Consider the following 16,802-nt stretch of genomic DNA (forward strand, 5'->3'; position numbering starts at 1 on the left):
TTTGTTCACTCAGCGTATCTGATAATCAAATACAACAATTGATTTTACGGATCTTCGCATTACAAGATTTAATTTAAATTGTATTGTTAGTACTGTAACTGAATGGCGTAATCGTGATAATAAAATTACAGTAGGTATGTCAGCTACAGAAGTATTTTGAAAATTGAATACCTAATTAGTAATTACCTACTTAATTATGTATTTTCTACTCGTGTACTTTTGTTTTTGAATTAGGACTTTATAGACATAGAATTCATAAAAAAACGTATACTTTCCTGATTTTGCTTAGTGCTCTAAAATAGTACATTTCGATGCTAGTGCGGAAAGTATATCATTACTTCACGAGTACCGGGACGAGTAAAGAATGAAAGTTTTTTTTTTCAAATGCATGTTCTATAAGACAGAAACAATTGTAAATATTAAAACATTGTACTATTATTACCTAAATATCGTTATTTATGATTATTTGTGTATCGTATATTTATAAAAACAATATCGAATGTTGCCTTTGGAAACTTAAAACATTATTGCAGTAAGAAAATACGCCTCTTCTTTGACAGGCGTTCCGTTCCATTCAGACAACTTATTAAGAACGGTTTTTCAACATTAAAAAATAAACGTGTTATAATACTTATAATGATGAAGAGGTAAGTAATAAAATAAGAAATATGCATATTTTTCGTATTCTTACATTAACAGTAGGTTTTTATGTTGATTACGACGTTTAAAGGAAACTAATATTAACACTCATCAATAGTAGTCATGAATTGGAACAAGTAAAAATTTAAAAAAATTGGAAAAGTAAAAAGCACTAGTTCGCGAAAACCAACTTTCCGCACGCTAAACAGCCACGAAAAGTAGCACTTTTTGAGCAACTGTATTAAAAAGATAGTTATTTATGTTCTAGATGCTCGAATCGTTTATTTTCTCTTTGTCTCTCTGCGTAGATTCCTTCTGAATAAGCTAACTATTCATTATAATGAAATTTTGTACTAAGAAGAGATGTCTGCAAGCGATATTACAATCATTTAAATTAAACGTAAATAGGGCAATCGAATTAGATTTTTTCGAAGAATTGGGATTGCACAAACTCGGATTACACGTATTTAGGATCAAATTAGGGTATTAAAATGATTTCCAGCTTGCTAGGAATTAATCCCTCAAAACGCTTTTTTAGATCTAATTTGATTGGCCTAAAAATAGAAAGCGTGTTAATAAAGCGATAGAAAATTTCAGACAGGTCTGACAAGTTTCGGTAGCAAAGCAACATTTTGAAAATCTATTCATAGTAATTAGGTACTATTCAGCCATCTCTCTCGCTATCCCGGAATTCGCGTCGCGTTGATTCGCATAGGATAGGAGTTGGCCAGTTGCATATACTCGAGAAAATCCGACCAATACCGCCATGACTTAGGTGACTCAGTGGCATCTTAAAATATATAAATAATATAAAATTATTTCATTTTGAAAAAATACATTAAAAATTTCGTTATCCATCAAAACAAACGATATATTTACTGTGGGACAAAAGCCGGCAAGGCACCCTCTATCTCGTCCTATACAATTGATCGCATGCATAACGCTTTGTTCGGTCATGAATGAGGGCTCATTGAGTCCGATCGAACAGAAATAGGTCACTTGTCGACTGTCGTTGGTAGTTCATTAATACTAGCACACGTTTACTTGGACTGAGTCTTTCATTGTTGTTGCAAGACTGTTATTTCGATAATGAGTCGAAAACTTAACGAAAGCGAATGGAATAATCGGTTTCCAGTGAACCTTAATTGCAGTTTAGTTTTCTGTCGCTTGGAGCGAAAACGAAGCATTAGGTTGTATTGGAGTCTTAGGGTTAAAGTTATGCTCGTGAGAGAATGTACCTAGGAGGTTAAGAAAAAAAGGTACCCCGAATTGGACGATGGATTGGAAGATGGCGTTATTTAGTGCCTTTAGTGTTTTTTAGTAACTGAATGGTAAAACGTCGACTTTTGATAAAAAAAAGTTCGAAATTTATATTACAAGTTATGTTTTTTAACAGCTAGGGGTAGTTTTTGACAAAATAAAATATTACGTAAAAATCAATTTTATTTAAGAGCCCATCAACGTGCTCACTAGCGCCACTGCTAAATAATTGTGATTATTTAAATTTAACGATAGATATTTAATAAAGGGGGCCGCTACGTACTGTATTTTGTATATAAGTACCTTTTGAATACATTATAATATAGTTTTTATGTTGCTGGATTCGATCCAAACCAAAACGGCCGTTTTAACTTTGGACGCATAGATTGACAGGCACTTAAATACAAAATATCGGCCCCCTTTTTTAAATATCTATCGTTACATTTAAATAATCACAATTATTTAGCAGTGGCGCTAGTGAGCACGTTGATGGGCTCTTAAAGCCTTAGTCTATTATAGCCTCTTAACCCCGGCTACGATTCAAAAACTACGTTTGATTTTGGAGTTAGGATTACATTTTTACCAACGGACCTTTCAGCCCCGCCAGCCGTAGTGAAATCAAAATCCATTCTGGTTTTCTTTTTTATTTGAGTCGAGGATTAAAATGGACATGAAAGTTTGCGCCGAGATTGAACACAAAATATAGGTCAGCAGCAGGCCGTGGTTCATTCATTATAGAACATGTTTGTTTTGCACGTGCCATGTTTTTATAAAATTGCAGAAACAATGCTTTGCTCACGAAATCCCCGATATATTTTTACCAAAGCCATTACGTGACACGTACCTAAATTTAGAAGCAGTCGTATATTATTTAGTCGCCGTATTATTGCTGAAACTTTTTTTGTAGGAAACCCTAAAAATAAGGTTGTATAATAGGGGTTGGTATTTATTAGTAGAGTTTGCCCTATAATGGTTAAAAGTCATTCAAGAATAGATTCAGTAGGCGGCGTGGTAGATAATTGCTGAGTAAAACCATAATAGCGCCTAATTATTTATATTTATACCAATTATACCTTTATTGGAACCTCGCATATCCGCCGCAGCAGGCATGATTTTCCCGTGAATTTTAATAATACTCAACATTTACATCTAAATCATTCTAAAAATATCCAAGTCTAAATTTATAGTTGTTTTTAAATATATGTATCAATCATATAGTTCACGATCAAAATGATAAGATAACCGGTTTTGTAATTCGGCAATAATGCTCCACACCTTTTAATAGCCTTGGAAATTTTACAAAAAGCAATGCCATTAACTAAATCCGAACGCGATAAGATTTTTTACAAATGTAGAGCAAGGTTACTATGGAGTACAGTTAATACATACACAATAGGGATCTTAACTGTAGTTAAAATAAGTAGGTAATTCCAACTAACACCACAAATAAACAGAGCGTTGGTAGCTTATATAACCCGTTTTTTTAACATCAGAATTCTTGTAACCTGTAGTGGTAATTAACTTTTTCTTCCGAAATGCTCGGCTTCCTTATTGCGGTAGATACAATAATAGGGTAGGTAAACGACACTATAATTCATTGCATAGTTACTGAGATTTAATATTGGAGGAAAAAAGTTTCCACTACTTTTTAGGTTATAAAATTTCTAATCTAAAAAAAAAACGGAGTATAGCGGTAAGGCGTGCGAGTTTCAAGCGAGGTCACAGGTTCGATACGAACCTCGACCACCAACCCACCAATGATTTTTTTCGAAACTACGTTAAACCTAGTGCCAGTACCAATTCTTGGGATAGATTGCCGTGCAGACAGCTCTAAGACGATGATACACAAAATAAAGCACTAGAAAATTATTGAAAAAACGTTAACTGCAGTAAATTTTGGACACACTTTCTATTTCATAAAATGTCTTTTACCTAAAACTGATGCAAATGCCTTTATAAAAAGTAGCGTAAAGTAGTTAAACAAAATGATGTTAATGAATACAAATGACCTGACCGTCTAACATAATCTTGATATTTAATGTGGTAACAAAATAGCAGTCAAGTGACGTATTATAATAACAAAACACGCTAATTTAGATCGAGCAATCATAAAATTGACTTTAAATTAAGTTATTTTAGTAATAATAGTTCACTTTAACGTAAACACTTTCAAGGTCGCAATATTTAAAGGGACATTTAAGTACCTACAGATTAAAATTTTATGAGAAGGAAAGAAGTATGTACGTGACAACAACATATCGGTTTATTCTCGTAACAATTCTTATAAACAATGAAAGCTCTCGGTCCGAAGGGCGAACAAACGATTGTTTATAATCATTAACTCTCTCTAGCTCTAAAATTCGGAGGTCATTACACTATTGAATAACAACTAACAAGTGACTCATAGTCATGGATGAGAAAAGCCGCCCCCGCTGATATTGTAAAATTGAGTAACAAAGGTATAAGCGAATTAGAAAGTGTCGCAATTACGTACGGGATTAGTCCCGTACGTAATTGCGATCGTAAGTACAAAACGACAGAATATAATATAATTTATAAATTTAAGTTTGGTATCACATGAGATTTTCCTTACGATACCGGAGCTAACATTTTCTAGAACAAATCCCCAATACGAGATGAATGACGTCAGTGCTTTAAGTTAAGGGATCCATAATTTTGCTAATTTCGCGAAAATGTGTGTCAGTCCACGTACTTCCTTATGAGTCAGTGTATATTTATAGCATATTTAATTCTGCTCTTTGTGACAATCTTAGCCAAATTATCCAAACAAGGGAAATAGGGTAGACAACATAATTTCGTAATTCGTAATTAACGCTTCGTAATTTTCGTATTCATTAACGTCTAATTGTTTGTGTTTTTTGTTCAAACTAAAACAGTAGCTTTTTCTGGTAGATAATTGTTACGAATTGTCCTATTATCGAGTTGAAAGTATATACAATGTCAAGGCCTTTTTGATCAAGGTGATATACCTAACTGTAGGCAAACATACTTGCAGACTAGACATAACTAGACTTATAAGCGCATTGTAGATAGACAAAGGCGATTGCAAAGCAACAAGTATTTTATTATTACCAGTAAATAACCTGGTAGGTACTCAGGGACGTGGTAATAACAAAACGCTACGTGTAGGTATCGATATTGATTTAGAATTGAACATGCCAATGCCATTTGAATACACGATTAACTCCGTTCTACGATTTCCCGTGCAAAAAGATACGGAACAAATATTATCTGAACCAATTTATTTATCAAATTTGATATTTTACAGTTAGGATTTTCCTTGTTGGTGTGGTGAAAAATTATGTGTTTCACTCGGTGGCAAAATTTGTTTAACCCTCGTGCCTTTAAAACCCTCGCAACGTTCAAAATTCCACTTTTCGAACCCCTCGCTACTCACGTGGTTCAAATTTGGAATCTTTCGCTTGCTCGGGTATTAATATTAGCATGAGAGGTTAAACAACAACTTTGCCCCCTTGTAAAACAAATAACTATTGTGCTTAGAATAAATTTAAAAGTGGAAAAATTATTGCCTTGGGTGAGACTTGAACTCACGGCCTCTGGATCGATACTCCAGCGCTCTGACAACTGAGCCACCAAGACCTCATCCATAGTCAGCAAATCTTCCCACTATATGGGTCTAGGGGACCCTAGCGACATCTACCGTAAGAGTGTTACACTTCTTAAACGGCCACCGGAGTTCCAAGTCATATTGGAAATTCACCAGTTACGATGTGCTACCCATTCTAAATTAATTTTTAACAAGCAGAAACGTCTGCGATCGATGCTATTAAGCTTAGAATAAATTTAATTCTCACCCAAGGCAGTAATTTTTCCACTTTTAAATTTATTCTAAGCTTAATAGCATCGATCGCAGACGTTTCTGCTTGTTAAAAATTAAATAACTATTGTACCTAAATGAATAATGATTCTCTGAGAAAGGCCGTGCCAGGATAAGCTAAGTGATTCTGCCCCCCTTGAGTTTGGGCTTGTAATTTTTATAGATTGTGTGGCTCTACATTAGTCATTATTGTGCCAAATTTGAGCACCCTAAACGTTATAGTTTTTGTTTAAAAAAAAAACGAAATTTTATTTTTCTTTGATATTTTTTTTTCTAGCTAACCAATTTTAACGAGCTTGGCATGTATTGTACATTTAATCAAGATAATTAAACCATAATTATATTTTTATTATGTCATAGAATTATTTTTTTTAAATCCAATTAAACTTTATAGTTTTTTTTCTTTCACTTTCACGTTAGAGACCGCTCCAATTTTTTCACTGGTAATTCACCAACTAACGTCCTATAATATGTATTTGTTTTAAAAATTTTGGCTGAGGGAGAACGTGGAGATATCTTTACTTGAAGTGCTTTACATACATTTCCTAGAACCGCTATAATTCAAATCGGAATGATTACAAGCTTTTAAGAGGAACGTACATGTTGCATATGAAATACGGGCCACTTACATTTCAATTTCAGCTTTTTAAAAACTTTTAGTTCTTTTTGCTGCAAAACGCAACAAAATGTTTTTAGGGTTCCGTAGCCAAATGGCAAAAAACGGAACCCTTATGGATTCGTCATGTCTGTCTGTCTGTTCGTATGTCACAGCCACTTTTTTCCGAAACTATAAGAACTATCTGTTGAAACTTTGTAAGTAGATGTATTCTGTGAACCGCATTAAGATTTTCACACAAAAATTGAAAAAAAAAAAAAAAAACGATAAATTTTGGGGGTTCCCTAAACAACTAAAACTCAAAAAAAAATTTTCTTCATCAAACCCATACGTGTGGGGTACCTATGGATAGGTCTTCAAAAATGATATTGAGGTTTCTAATATCATTTTTTTTCTAAACTGAATGGTTTGCACGAGAGACATCTTTCATTCAATCAACTCGAATATAAAAATTAAAAAATAAAAAGTACGGAACCCTCGGTGCGCGGGTCCGACTCGCACTTGGCCGCTTTTTTATTTATTTTTTAACTTTAAAAAAAAGTTGAAATGTAAGTGGCCAGTATTTTATATGCAACATGTACGTTCCTCTAAAAAGGTAATCATTCCGATTTAAATTATAGCGGTTCTAAGAAATGTATGTAAAGCATTTCATGTCAAGATATCTCCATGTTCTCCCTAAGCAAAAATTTAGAAAAAAATACATATTATAGGACGTTAGTGGGAGTTTTACCAGTGAAAAAATTAGAGCGGTCTCTAACGTGAAAGTAAAAGAAAAAAATAACTGAAAAGTTTAATTGGATTTTTGAAACTTTTTTTCTATGACATAATGAAAATATAATTATGGTCATTTAATCATCTTGATTAAATGTACAATACATGCCAAGCTCGTTAAAATTGGTTGACTAGAAAAAAAAAAAAAAAAAACGTTTTTTTTTAAACAAAAACTATAACGTTTAGGGTGCTCAAATTTGGCACAATAATGACTAATGTAAAGCCACACAATCTATAAAAATTACAAGCCCAAACTCAAGGGGAGCAGAATCACTTAGCTTATCCTGGCACGGCCTTTTTAATCGATTCGAGGACAACGATTCGCCGAACATCGGTTCGCAGGGTTTGTAGACGTAACATTTGGTTGACTAACGTTACGCAGACTCTTGGTTCACATACAGTTCAGTTCGCTTCTGTGTAAATTAGCAGAACTATTATTGGAAGATTTTCATTTGGCAGAGTAATCTTTTCGTTTAAGCAATGTTTTGACGAATAACGTTTCACATTTTATACATCGTTATTTTCTAAATAAAAACTTTTTACAAAAAAAAGAAAACCGACTTCAAACAGGATGAAATAAAATATTATCCTTTTTTAAGTACATGGGGGGTTAAGTATATGTATAAAAAGAAAGTTACAAAGACGTTAGCGAATATGTAGTCTCAAACTCGTGGTAAGGCTACAGTTGCACTATATCAAATTGGTGGTTTTCGGGAGGAAATGCTTAAGTTACTTTAGAAAACACCGAAATAACCATACATGTGCCTTTAAAAAATGAGGAGTTCCCTCAATTTCTCAAGGATTCTATCATCAGATCAGAATAAAAAATATTATGGGAACACCTCGGAGATTCTTACTTCTTTTAAACAAAAAACCGGCCAAGTGCGAGTCGGACTCGCGCACGAAGGGTTCCGTACCATTACGGAAAAAAAAACAGCAAAAAAATCACGTTTGTTGTATGGGAGCCCCATTTAAATATTTATATTATTCTGTTTTTAGTATTTGTTGTTATAGCGGCAACAGAAATACATCATCTGTGAAAATTTCAACTGTCTAGCTATCACGGTTCATGAGATACAGCCTGGTGACAGACAGACGGACAGACGGACGGACGGACAGACGGACAGCGGAGTCTTAGTAAAAGGGTCCCGTTTTAACCCTTTGGGTACGGAACCCTAAAAAAAGAATTACTCAAATCGGATCAAGGGTGCCAAAGTAATCGCTGAGAGAAGTTCTGCTAATCAATATTAATGCCAAATGAACATTTGACCTATTTTGTTTCGACCAATGATTTCTCGGGTTATTGTGTCAGTTTCTAAATGATTATTCTAGGAATAGTAAATATGCGTATCAGCTCTGCTTATTGACTACTCTTGCAAACGGAACGACTATTATGAACCCGTCGGCGAAACAAAAATCGGCGTATTTTTTTTCGGAAAATCAATAGGGCACCACTTTTTGAACGGTTGAAAACCAATTTGAAATTATACTAAAAGTGCGTATTCATTATGATACGCACCCGGTTTCATTAAATCAGCATGTACTACTGAGGCTAAAATAAAAAGTACCATAATTAATGTAGCAACACCTACCTTACGTCGTTTTTAGCTTTGTCGGATTGACTTTCGCCATTACTTGTTGTCATCTGACGCGAGTGCGATTTGAGGTGTTTTCGAGACTTCATTTGTTGTTATGCTTTGTTAATTTGATTGTTTATTGTCTGTTATATTTTTGTTGAACTTGTTTGTTTTTGTTGTTTTGTTACTGAGTTGTAGTTATGTTTTACGAAAACATAGCAGGCTAGTCCCTTGCTTACATTTCCTTCTCCGAAGAAGCGGACTAAGAAATGACATCTTTGTTTTGATTTCACGTCTTTATGTAAAATTATCCTATTTTACATAAATAGTAGATTGTTAGGCAAGGGATGAAATAGTACCTTTCACCCGAGTTAAACGCTACTTTTCATTTCGAATACGAGGAAAGTAAAATACATGTGCATTTAAAATAAAACACGTCTAAGTATAAACTTCAATAATATATAAGATAGGTACGCAAATACTTACCAGAGTTAATGTGGTCAGGGACTTAGGAGTGTATATTGATAGTGAGATTCAGCTGACGTCTCATGTTGACAAAATTACATCTAAAGCCTATCAAATGCTCGGGTTCATCCTTCGACAGAGTAAAGATTTTAAAAATCCCAACACAATACTTCTCCTTTATAATGCATTTGTCAGATCGCATTTGGAATATGCGTCTGCAGCATGGAGCCCACTATACTCAGTGCACATAAATTCAATAGAACGAATTCAAAAAAAGTTCCTTAATCGTCTTAAATATAAATTCAACTCCTTCGTTTGTGAAAATATAGAAAGTCTTCAGATGCGTAGAGAAAAAAGGGATATCACGTTCTTGTATAAGATTTTGAACAATATGGTTGACTCCGAATATTTTGTAAACAAATTGTCGTTTAGATGTCCAACCTTTCGTACCAGGTCCGCTTATTTGTTTTCTATTCCATTTAGTCGAAAAAGATATTCAAACAACAAGTATTTAGTAAGAGCATGTAGTACTTATAATAAGAAATATTTACATATAGACATGTTTCACTTAAATCCCCGTAAATTTGTATCTGCAATTAAAGCATCAAAATCAAATAAGCAAACAAATGATAACAATAATAAAAAAAAAAAAAAAACAAAAAAAAAAAAAAACTAAACAACGAGCACTAATTTTTATTTATTATTGTTTTCCATTTATTTTGTTACACTAGCAGCTCGTGGAGCTGATGCGTGTTAATGTAGTAAATCAGTTTAAAATTTCTTCTTCTTTCTCTTTTTTTTTAAATATTATCATTAATTTACTTGTTCATAAATTTTGTCATTAAATTGTATAATCTTAGTTTCAGTTTTAGTTTGTAATTGCCTTGTTAATTTACGAATGTGCATGTACTGGCATGTTGTTTCTCTCAGAGCAATAATTGTGTTACCTATAAGTGGAAACTGTTCTGGCTGTTGTGTCAACTCAATTTGTTAAACTATGTGTGTGATTATATGCTGTTTGTTTCCCTTTGCAATAAATAAAAATAAAATAAATAAAATAATATTTCTTGGGGGTGCTTTCAATTAACAATTTAGGTAAAATATAGTTATTTAGGGAATGGGGAGTTAATTATCATCACAATGGAAATTGTACAACAAATCCATTTAAAACCAAAATTTTAATTGCTTATCGTACTTCGAAAGTACCACGAAAGTACAGTGCTCTAAAGCAGAAACGTATCATTTTCTGCACACTTATTAGAACAACAAAGACCCACTTTCAGATGATGAGAAATGGAATGTGCCATTTTCAACCAAAAGAGTACTTATTGTCGCTTGTCAGTAAGGCGCTATTTCCATATGGCTTCAATTAGAAATCAACCTTATCGACAACCGACAATGTGGTACCTTTTGATTGAAAACGTAACAAATAAATATAAAAAAGCGTGCTAGCTATATTTTCGTTTTTTATTCTAGTCTTAAAGGTTCACAACAATTACAACGCATGATTCTGTCATTTTGACAGCTCCCATTTGTTTAAATTATTTTAAATACCTAGAAGTACAAAGTATAGGGTACCTGATTGTCGTTCACAAACTAGCGACAATGAGGTACCCTGGGTGCGTAGCCAACGTGCAATCGTTAACTCCGTAGCGAACGAAACGCAACTGTCACTGTCGCACTAGTGGGGAAGAGTGATAGAGATGACTACGATACGCTACGGAGTGTCAACTATTGGCACATTGACTACGCGCCCAGGCCTCTTAAACTTTTTCTCCTCAATGCCCAATATAAATTAGGAAAAACATTGTTAGATGTTTGTAATAATAACTGAGTGTAAGGAATCTATGTAACGCTTTGCTACATATGTACCTACCGAAATGTTTCATTATCATATGGTTCAAAAAATAAATACATAAATATACTGTTTCTCTGTTCTTTTTCTGTGTCTCTGTGTGTTTGTTTCTTATTTTTAATTCCTCCGCTCTATGATCCTCTTGTTTTACTGGCAGGGTCGTCATGTGACGTGAACTAAACATATATACTACGGTAAGTTAGCTTAGCACTCACCTAACGCGTCGGACAATAAATGCAGGAACACCCCCTTCATGTTCATATGTCCAGGGTCCGTGGCCTGACGACAGGGCGGCTTGTTGTTGTTGGGCGGTGCGCTGCGGGCGACCATCTCGTCCGTCTCCTCGGGCGCGGCGTTGTGGCCGAGCGCCATGTCGGCGTTGCTGTTCACGATCTCGGTCAGGTGCCGCACGTTGGCCGGCGGCGGCACGCCACCGTGAGAGTGCCCGTGACTGCTGCCGTGTTCTACAAAGAAAAAGAGAATTCTGACGAAAGCCTTCGCGCCCAGAAGTAGTGTTTTAGTAAAATATCGTATTATATAACGTTTTATTTATATAATAACAAATAAATATTTACTTTATATCGTGTAACAATACTTTTTGTACGTAATAAATGTTTTATTTAATAGCAAAATAAAACTATATAAAGTTTTTGAACATCCAAACTCTTTGGTGTGGACTGATCGATTACGGTCAGAATTAAATTTAAAAAAATTGGAAAAGTAAAAAGCACTAGTTCGCAAAAACCAACTTTACGAACGCTAAACAGCTACGTAAAGTAACACTTTGAGCAACTGTATTAAAAAATGTTTAAACTATTGCTTTTAAACGGAGTATTAGGTAGGTATGCTTGCTTATAATTACTGTCACCTACAACATTAACGACTCTCGCCGCGTTGTATGGAGGCTGGTAGTCTTCTTTATTTATCAGACTGTTGTTACTATTCGACCTAATAAGATATCGATCGATTTAATCATCGACACTAGGTACCTGGCTTGGAGTTAGTTTATCTAAAGTACTTCTATCTAACTAGCCTATCATCAGTGATCTAATCACACGTACCTTAGTACCTACCTACATTTAAAACAGTTTACTTTTTAAACACGATACGTCTCCTGAATTTGAAAAAGTAAACTGACGTTTCTGACTGTGTATTTAGTACGACATAAATCGTATGCATTTTGTGAATTGAAGTTACGCTTGTTTATATTTTTTCAAATTGTTGTGTCAAGTTCTAGATATACCTAACTGCAAAAACGATGGCTCCCTTCTGTAATTTTACTTTTACTTGTATCTTTATTAGGTGTGCTGAAATTAGGATAATGTGTTTTAAAAATATCGCATGTCCACATTGTATTTGACTACTAGTCAAATCAGTTTCTTTTTCGAACTGTCAAAACGATTTGCTACTATGGAATTTATATGAAACACTAGCATGTGACGTCACGATCAAATTACCTATGTACTCTATATAGTTTTATACGGGTTTTAAATTAGAAACCGCAGCCAAATAACACTAGACCCTAACCCTATTCATAGTGTTCTGTTCCTGCCGGTGAGGTGAGGTTGCCAGAGCTCAACGAGGGTGCGGAGTTCGGAGGTCGGCAACGCGCAGGTAACTCGTCTGGAGTTGCAGGCGTACATAGGCTGCAGAGACTGCTTAACACCAGGCGGGACGTATGCTTGTTTGCCACCAACGTAGTATAAAAAAATAGGAATCCTAGCTAACCCAGTTATGAAATAGGAAGAGAGTTTTCTTCTTGGTAGAAAACCAAAGGAAATAACGGTTTTCTATGAGGAAAATAAAAATTCCATTTCATAACCGGGTTAGCGGGGAAGAATATTTTCCTTATATAAAACCAGTTATCAAACTTGGTTATCTACGGGGAACAAGTGGTAACGATATTTCCCATATACACATTTCGATAGAGATGTCTATTCTATATGTATAACATAAAAAAATATTATGGATTATGGTGTTAATCGATCGATACAGCACAAACTGATTAGTTGGCTAAAACTAATGAAAATTGAAGTAGGTACTTGCAGCGTTACACCAGCCCGTATCCAAATTAAAACAAGAAAACAGAATCCTGATAACAATGGTCATTTTAACAAAGTACCTCATTATAGTTTCCTAGATACTCAGCAAATGTCCACAACACACTGATAAGAACAATGGCACTATTTCGTTAACAGTAACGTTTACTAACAGACTGGTTAGAATGCTTGTTGTGGTTAGGCTCACGGTGTAGTACGGTGAAACATATAGGGAAATCTTCGGTGTCGTTTCTAAACCGACACTTGATATCTTTCTTATGGGTTTTCCGTGCCTACTTGTGTGACTTGTGGTGAGAAAAGGCAGTCATAGCAGTGAAGCAATAGTTTATATGTGTAGTTATACACAAGATAGGATAGGTAGGTACCTACTAGATTGATATCATTGCATGGTTTGCGTTTACACATTTGTTTTAGTAGGTGCTTTTAATTATTTTAGGACATTTTTAGGACAAATTTGATACTTTCTGCCTGATGGGACCATAGGTTTAAAATTAAATAGGGATAATGATAAATAAAATGTTATATAAGTATATTATGATTATTATGTTACTCATATGGATATTAGGCACCGTTACTGTGTCGGAAACACAGAAGGAAAACACATTTACCATTTGAGTATGATTAGGATGACTCACATATTTGCATCAAACGTTTAAATTAATCTATTAAGAAAATGACGTCACTGATATTTTCAATGATTCGCGCATATATAATCTGGACAATACAGATGTAACGTTTGTAGGTACTCGTGTATCGAAATGTGTACAGCAGGGATGTTGCGAATATTCGCATCGGCATCCGCAACCGCAGAACATCCGCATTATTCTCAAAATCCGCATCCGCAATTCGCAGCTAGGTGTACTACACAACACACAACATGTGGACCAAAATAGCATCAGCGAAATAGCCGGTCTTTGGAACGTTTGCGCAAAAATAACAGAAGACATACGAACAATAAAAGACATCTAACTCTATTGTGACATTTGTAACGTTTTCGAGCAGAAGGTAGGCTTTTTCACGAAGGTTGTCAATAAATACGATTCCACATTGCATTTTACAACTTACTTTTGCCTGAAAATAAAATATAAAATAAGTTTTTGGCAAAAAATTTATTTTCGGTACAAGCTTTTATGGCTGACTGTACTTTTCTTTCCACAGGCAACTAATACTCATCGAAACAATTCTAACAAACCCAAACACAATTAGTTTGCGTTGTTTACAGAGTTCCCACGACCACCTCCTGTCTGATGGCATCAGATCAGCTCCATGTGTTCATAATATTGCATTGTCATCCGATTTACAAATGTACCTATGCAAAATTTCAGCTCCATCGCAATCGGGAATCGGGAAGTAACTCAAATTTAGCTTCCAAGATTTGACCCACTAACATACTAACAAGGCAATCAAACACAAAAGCTGTCATCCAGACGCCACGTCACCGAAGTGTCAAAACTGAAATTGAACTTTATGCATATATGCACGTAGGTCTATGTTGCTCTGTGGTCTATGACCGATTAATCGGTCTCTCGCGTTGAACCTACGGACAGAGTTCCCACGACCACCTCCTGTCTGATGGCATCAGATCAGCTCCATGTGTTCATAATATTGCATTGTCATCCGATTTACAAATGTACCTATGCAAAATTTCAGCTCCATCGCAATCGGGAATCGGGAAGTAACTCAAATTTAGCTTCCAAGATTTGACCCACTAACATACTAACAAGGCAATCAAACACAAAAGCTGTCATCCAGACGCCACGTCACCGAAGTGTCAAAACTGAAATTGAACTTTATGCATATATGCACGTAGGTCTATGTTGCTCTGTGGTCTATGACCGATTAATCGGTCTCTCGCGTTGAACCTACGGTGCGTATATATCGGTCATTGGCGTCCAAATGGTTAAATAAAAGCCTGTAAAAATCACTCACCATGGAACAAAAATAGCCCTATAACATTGAGCACCAAGCCCAATGTGCCGACTGCGACCAGCAGCTTCTCGTTGTGTATCCTGTAGTCGTTGTCGAAGAAGCGCTTGACGGCTTCAACCGTGATGCTGAAGCACAACGCCACGAGGAACACGGCGTTCACGAGAGCCCCCAGGACTTCGGCGCGGGCCCAGCCAAAGGTGTTCTTTGACCATTTCTTTGGTGACATCTGTGGAAAGACAGAGGTATTTCAAAATCCATGACGTTACTTCCTACTTCACTGCCTCCGAACAACGCGGTTATAGATATTTTTAATATTGGGGTTCATTTAAATTGTATGGTGTAAGAGTCCATTGTAATGCGTATGAAATGCTTAATATAACTAAGGTATTTAATTTGATAATTATTAATACTGTATCCGTGTAAATATCTTTGCAAATACCACATATTATGAAATCTTTTTATAGAAGATAAGAATGGGTATAGTAAGTTATCCTTAAAAGATAGACATACACCATCGCGGACATTTTTGTAGACCAATGAAAGAGATACAATTCCACCATACATTGTGTTGCTATATCTCAAACGGATTGGGCAGCGCTTTCGATTAAAGCTCTAAGCCAGCGTGATTTTTTTCTGACTTCATTAGCAAATATCGTCATATTACAACCAATTTACACAAAACCTTAACAAATTATACGCCTTATCATTCCTCAAAAATCACTCTATTCATTGGTAAAAACCGTATAAAAATCCGTTCAGTAGTTTTCACCGAAATTATTACGATCTTCTCGCTTAATAAACCGCTGTGGGCGCTGTCGTCGTACACGGTCCCAATAATAAACCCGCAAGTGTTGCCTAGCAGAGGTCGCGGGTTCAAACCCCGGATCGTATCAATAAGTTTTTCGGAACTTGCGTACATACGAAAGTCATTTGATGGTAACAGTTGCTTTCGTTTAATTAAAACATTGTGAGGCAACCAGTCTAAAAGCCAGTTGGAAGCCGTAGTGAAAAGCCGAGAATAGTCTGTTGGTTGCCGAGTAAGAAGCTGGTGATGACTCAAGTATAACATCAAGTATATATGTATGTATAACATCGCTCATGTTGTACAAGTAATTATGTATCCCAGAGGCGTCCGCTACTAAATTTGAGCGGAGCGGAGCGAGAGCAGAGAAACCATTTATAAAAATTGGATGATATGAAGAGATGCAACGTTTATGTACAAGAAATAATTCTAACATTTAGCCACACGACAATGAATAGCCAAGTTGCATTAAACTGTGCTAAACATTTTATTGACCGAAGCGTAGCGAAGGTCTACGGTTTGACTCGCGCATTTTGCTTTTGTATGTCCGGATGTGACCAAATTCTATGACTAAATAGATTTTTTTTGTCGATCCGGTTTTTGGAAATTTTTCAAAATGGCGGAGTCGTAATAGCTCGCGCCTAAACAAATAGTCGTATCGATATCATAACAGTATTTTCTTTTTAAGATATGTTTACAGATTAAATGTCGAAAAATGCAGAAAGTTTGTATTGCTGGCTTTGGAGGTATTTAGATATTTAGTTTTTACTCGGGAATGAGTAGCTGAATTTCGTCAGCTAAGGTAAGTACTGTCATGGCGGGTTTTGCAAACATTCGCTTTTTTCGTTTGCACCGGGTGGTCCCTGGTTCGATCCCCAGTAATTGTATGCTGCTACATAACTTTTTGTATTTTGTCTTTTACACTAAGTTAAATTTCGTATTGTTTTTTTTTATTTGTTTTTTATTTTT

General features: G+C 35.3%; 2 protein-coding genes across 4 annotated transcripts in view; one reads left to right on the forward strand and one right to left on the reverse strand.

The window, feature by feature from the left end:
* Positions 1–16,802, forward strand: part of LOC134741701 (troponin I) — a 443,517-nt gene that overhangs the window by 190,753 nt on the left and 235,962 nt on the right. The window lies entirely within an intron of this gene.
* The window catches only part of LOC134741678 (proton-coupled zinc antiporter SLC30A1), a 47,711-nt gene that overhangs the window by 23,088 nt on the left and 7,821 nt on the right, over positions 1–16,802 (reverse strand). For both annotated transcript variants that reach the window (XM_063674549.1, XM_063674550.1), the window contains exons 3-4: positions 15,032–15,257; positions 11,258–11,506 (exon numbers count right to left, since the gene is read on the reverse strand). In XM_063674549.1, coding sequence (XP_063530619.1) covers positions 11,258–11,506; positions 15,032–15,257 — 475 coding nt within the window. The remainder of the gene's footprint in view (positions 1–11,257; positions 11,507–15,031; positions 15,258–16,802) is intronic.

The sequence above is a fragment of the Cydia strobilella genome, chromosome 5, assembly GCF_947568885.1.
Source record: "Cydia strobilella chromosome 5, ilCydStro3.1, whole genome shotgun sequence".
Taxonomy (NCBI): Eukaryota; Metazoa; Arthropoda; class Insecta; order Lepidoptera; family Tortricidae; genus Cydia; species Cydia strobilella.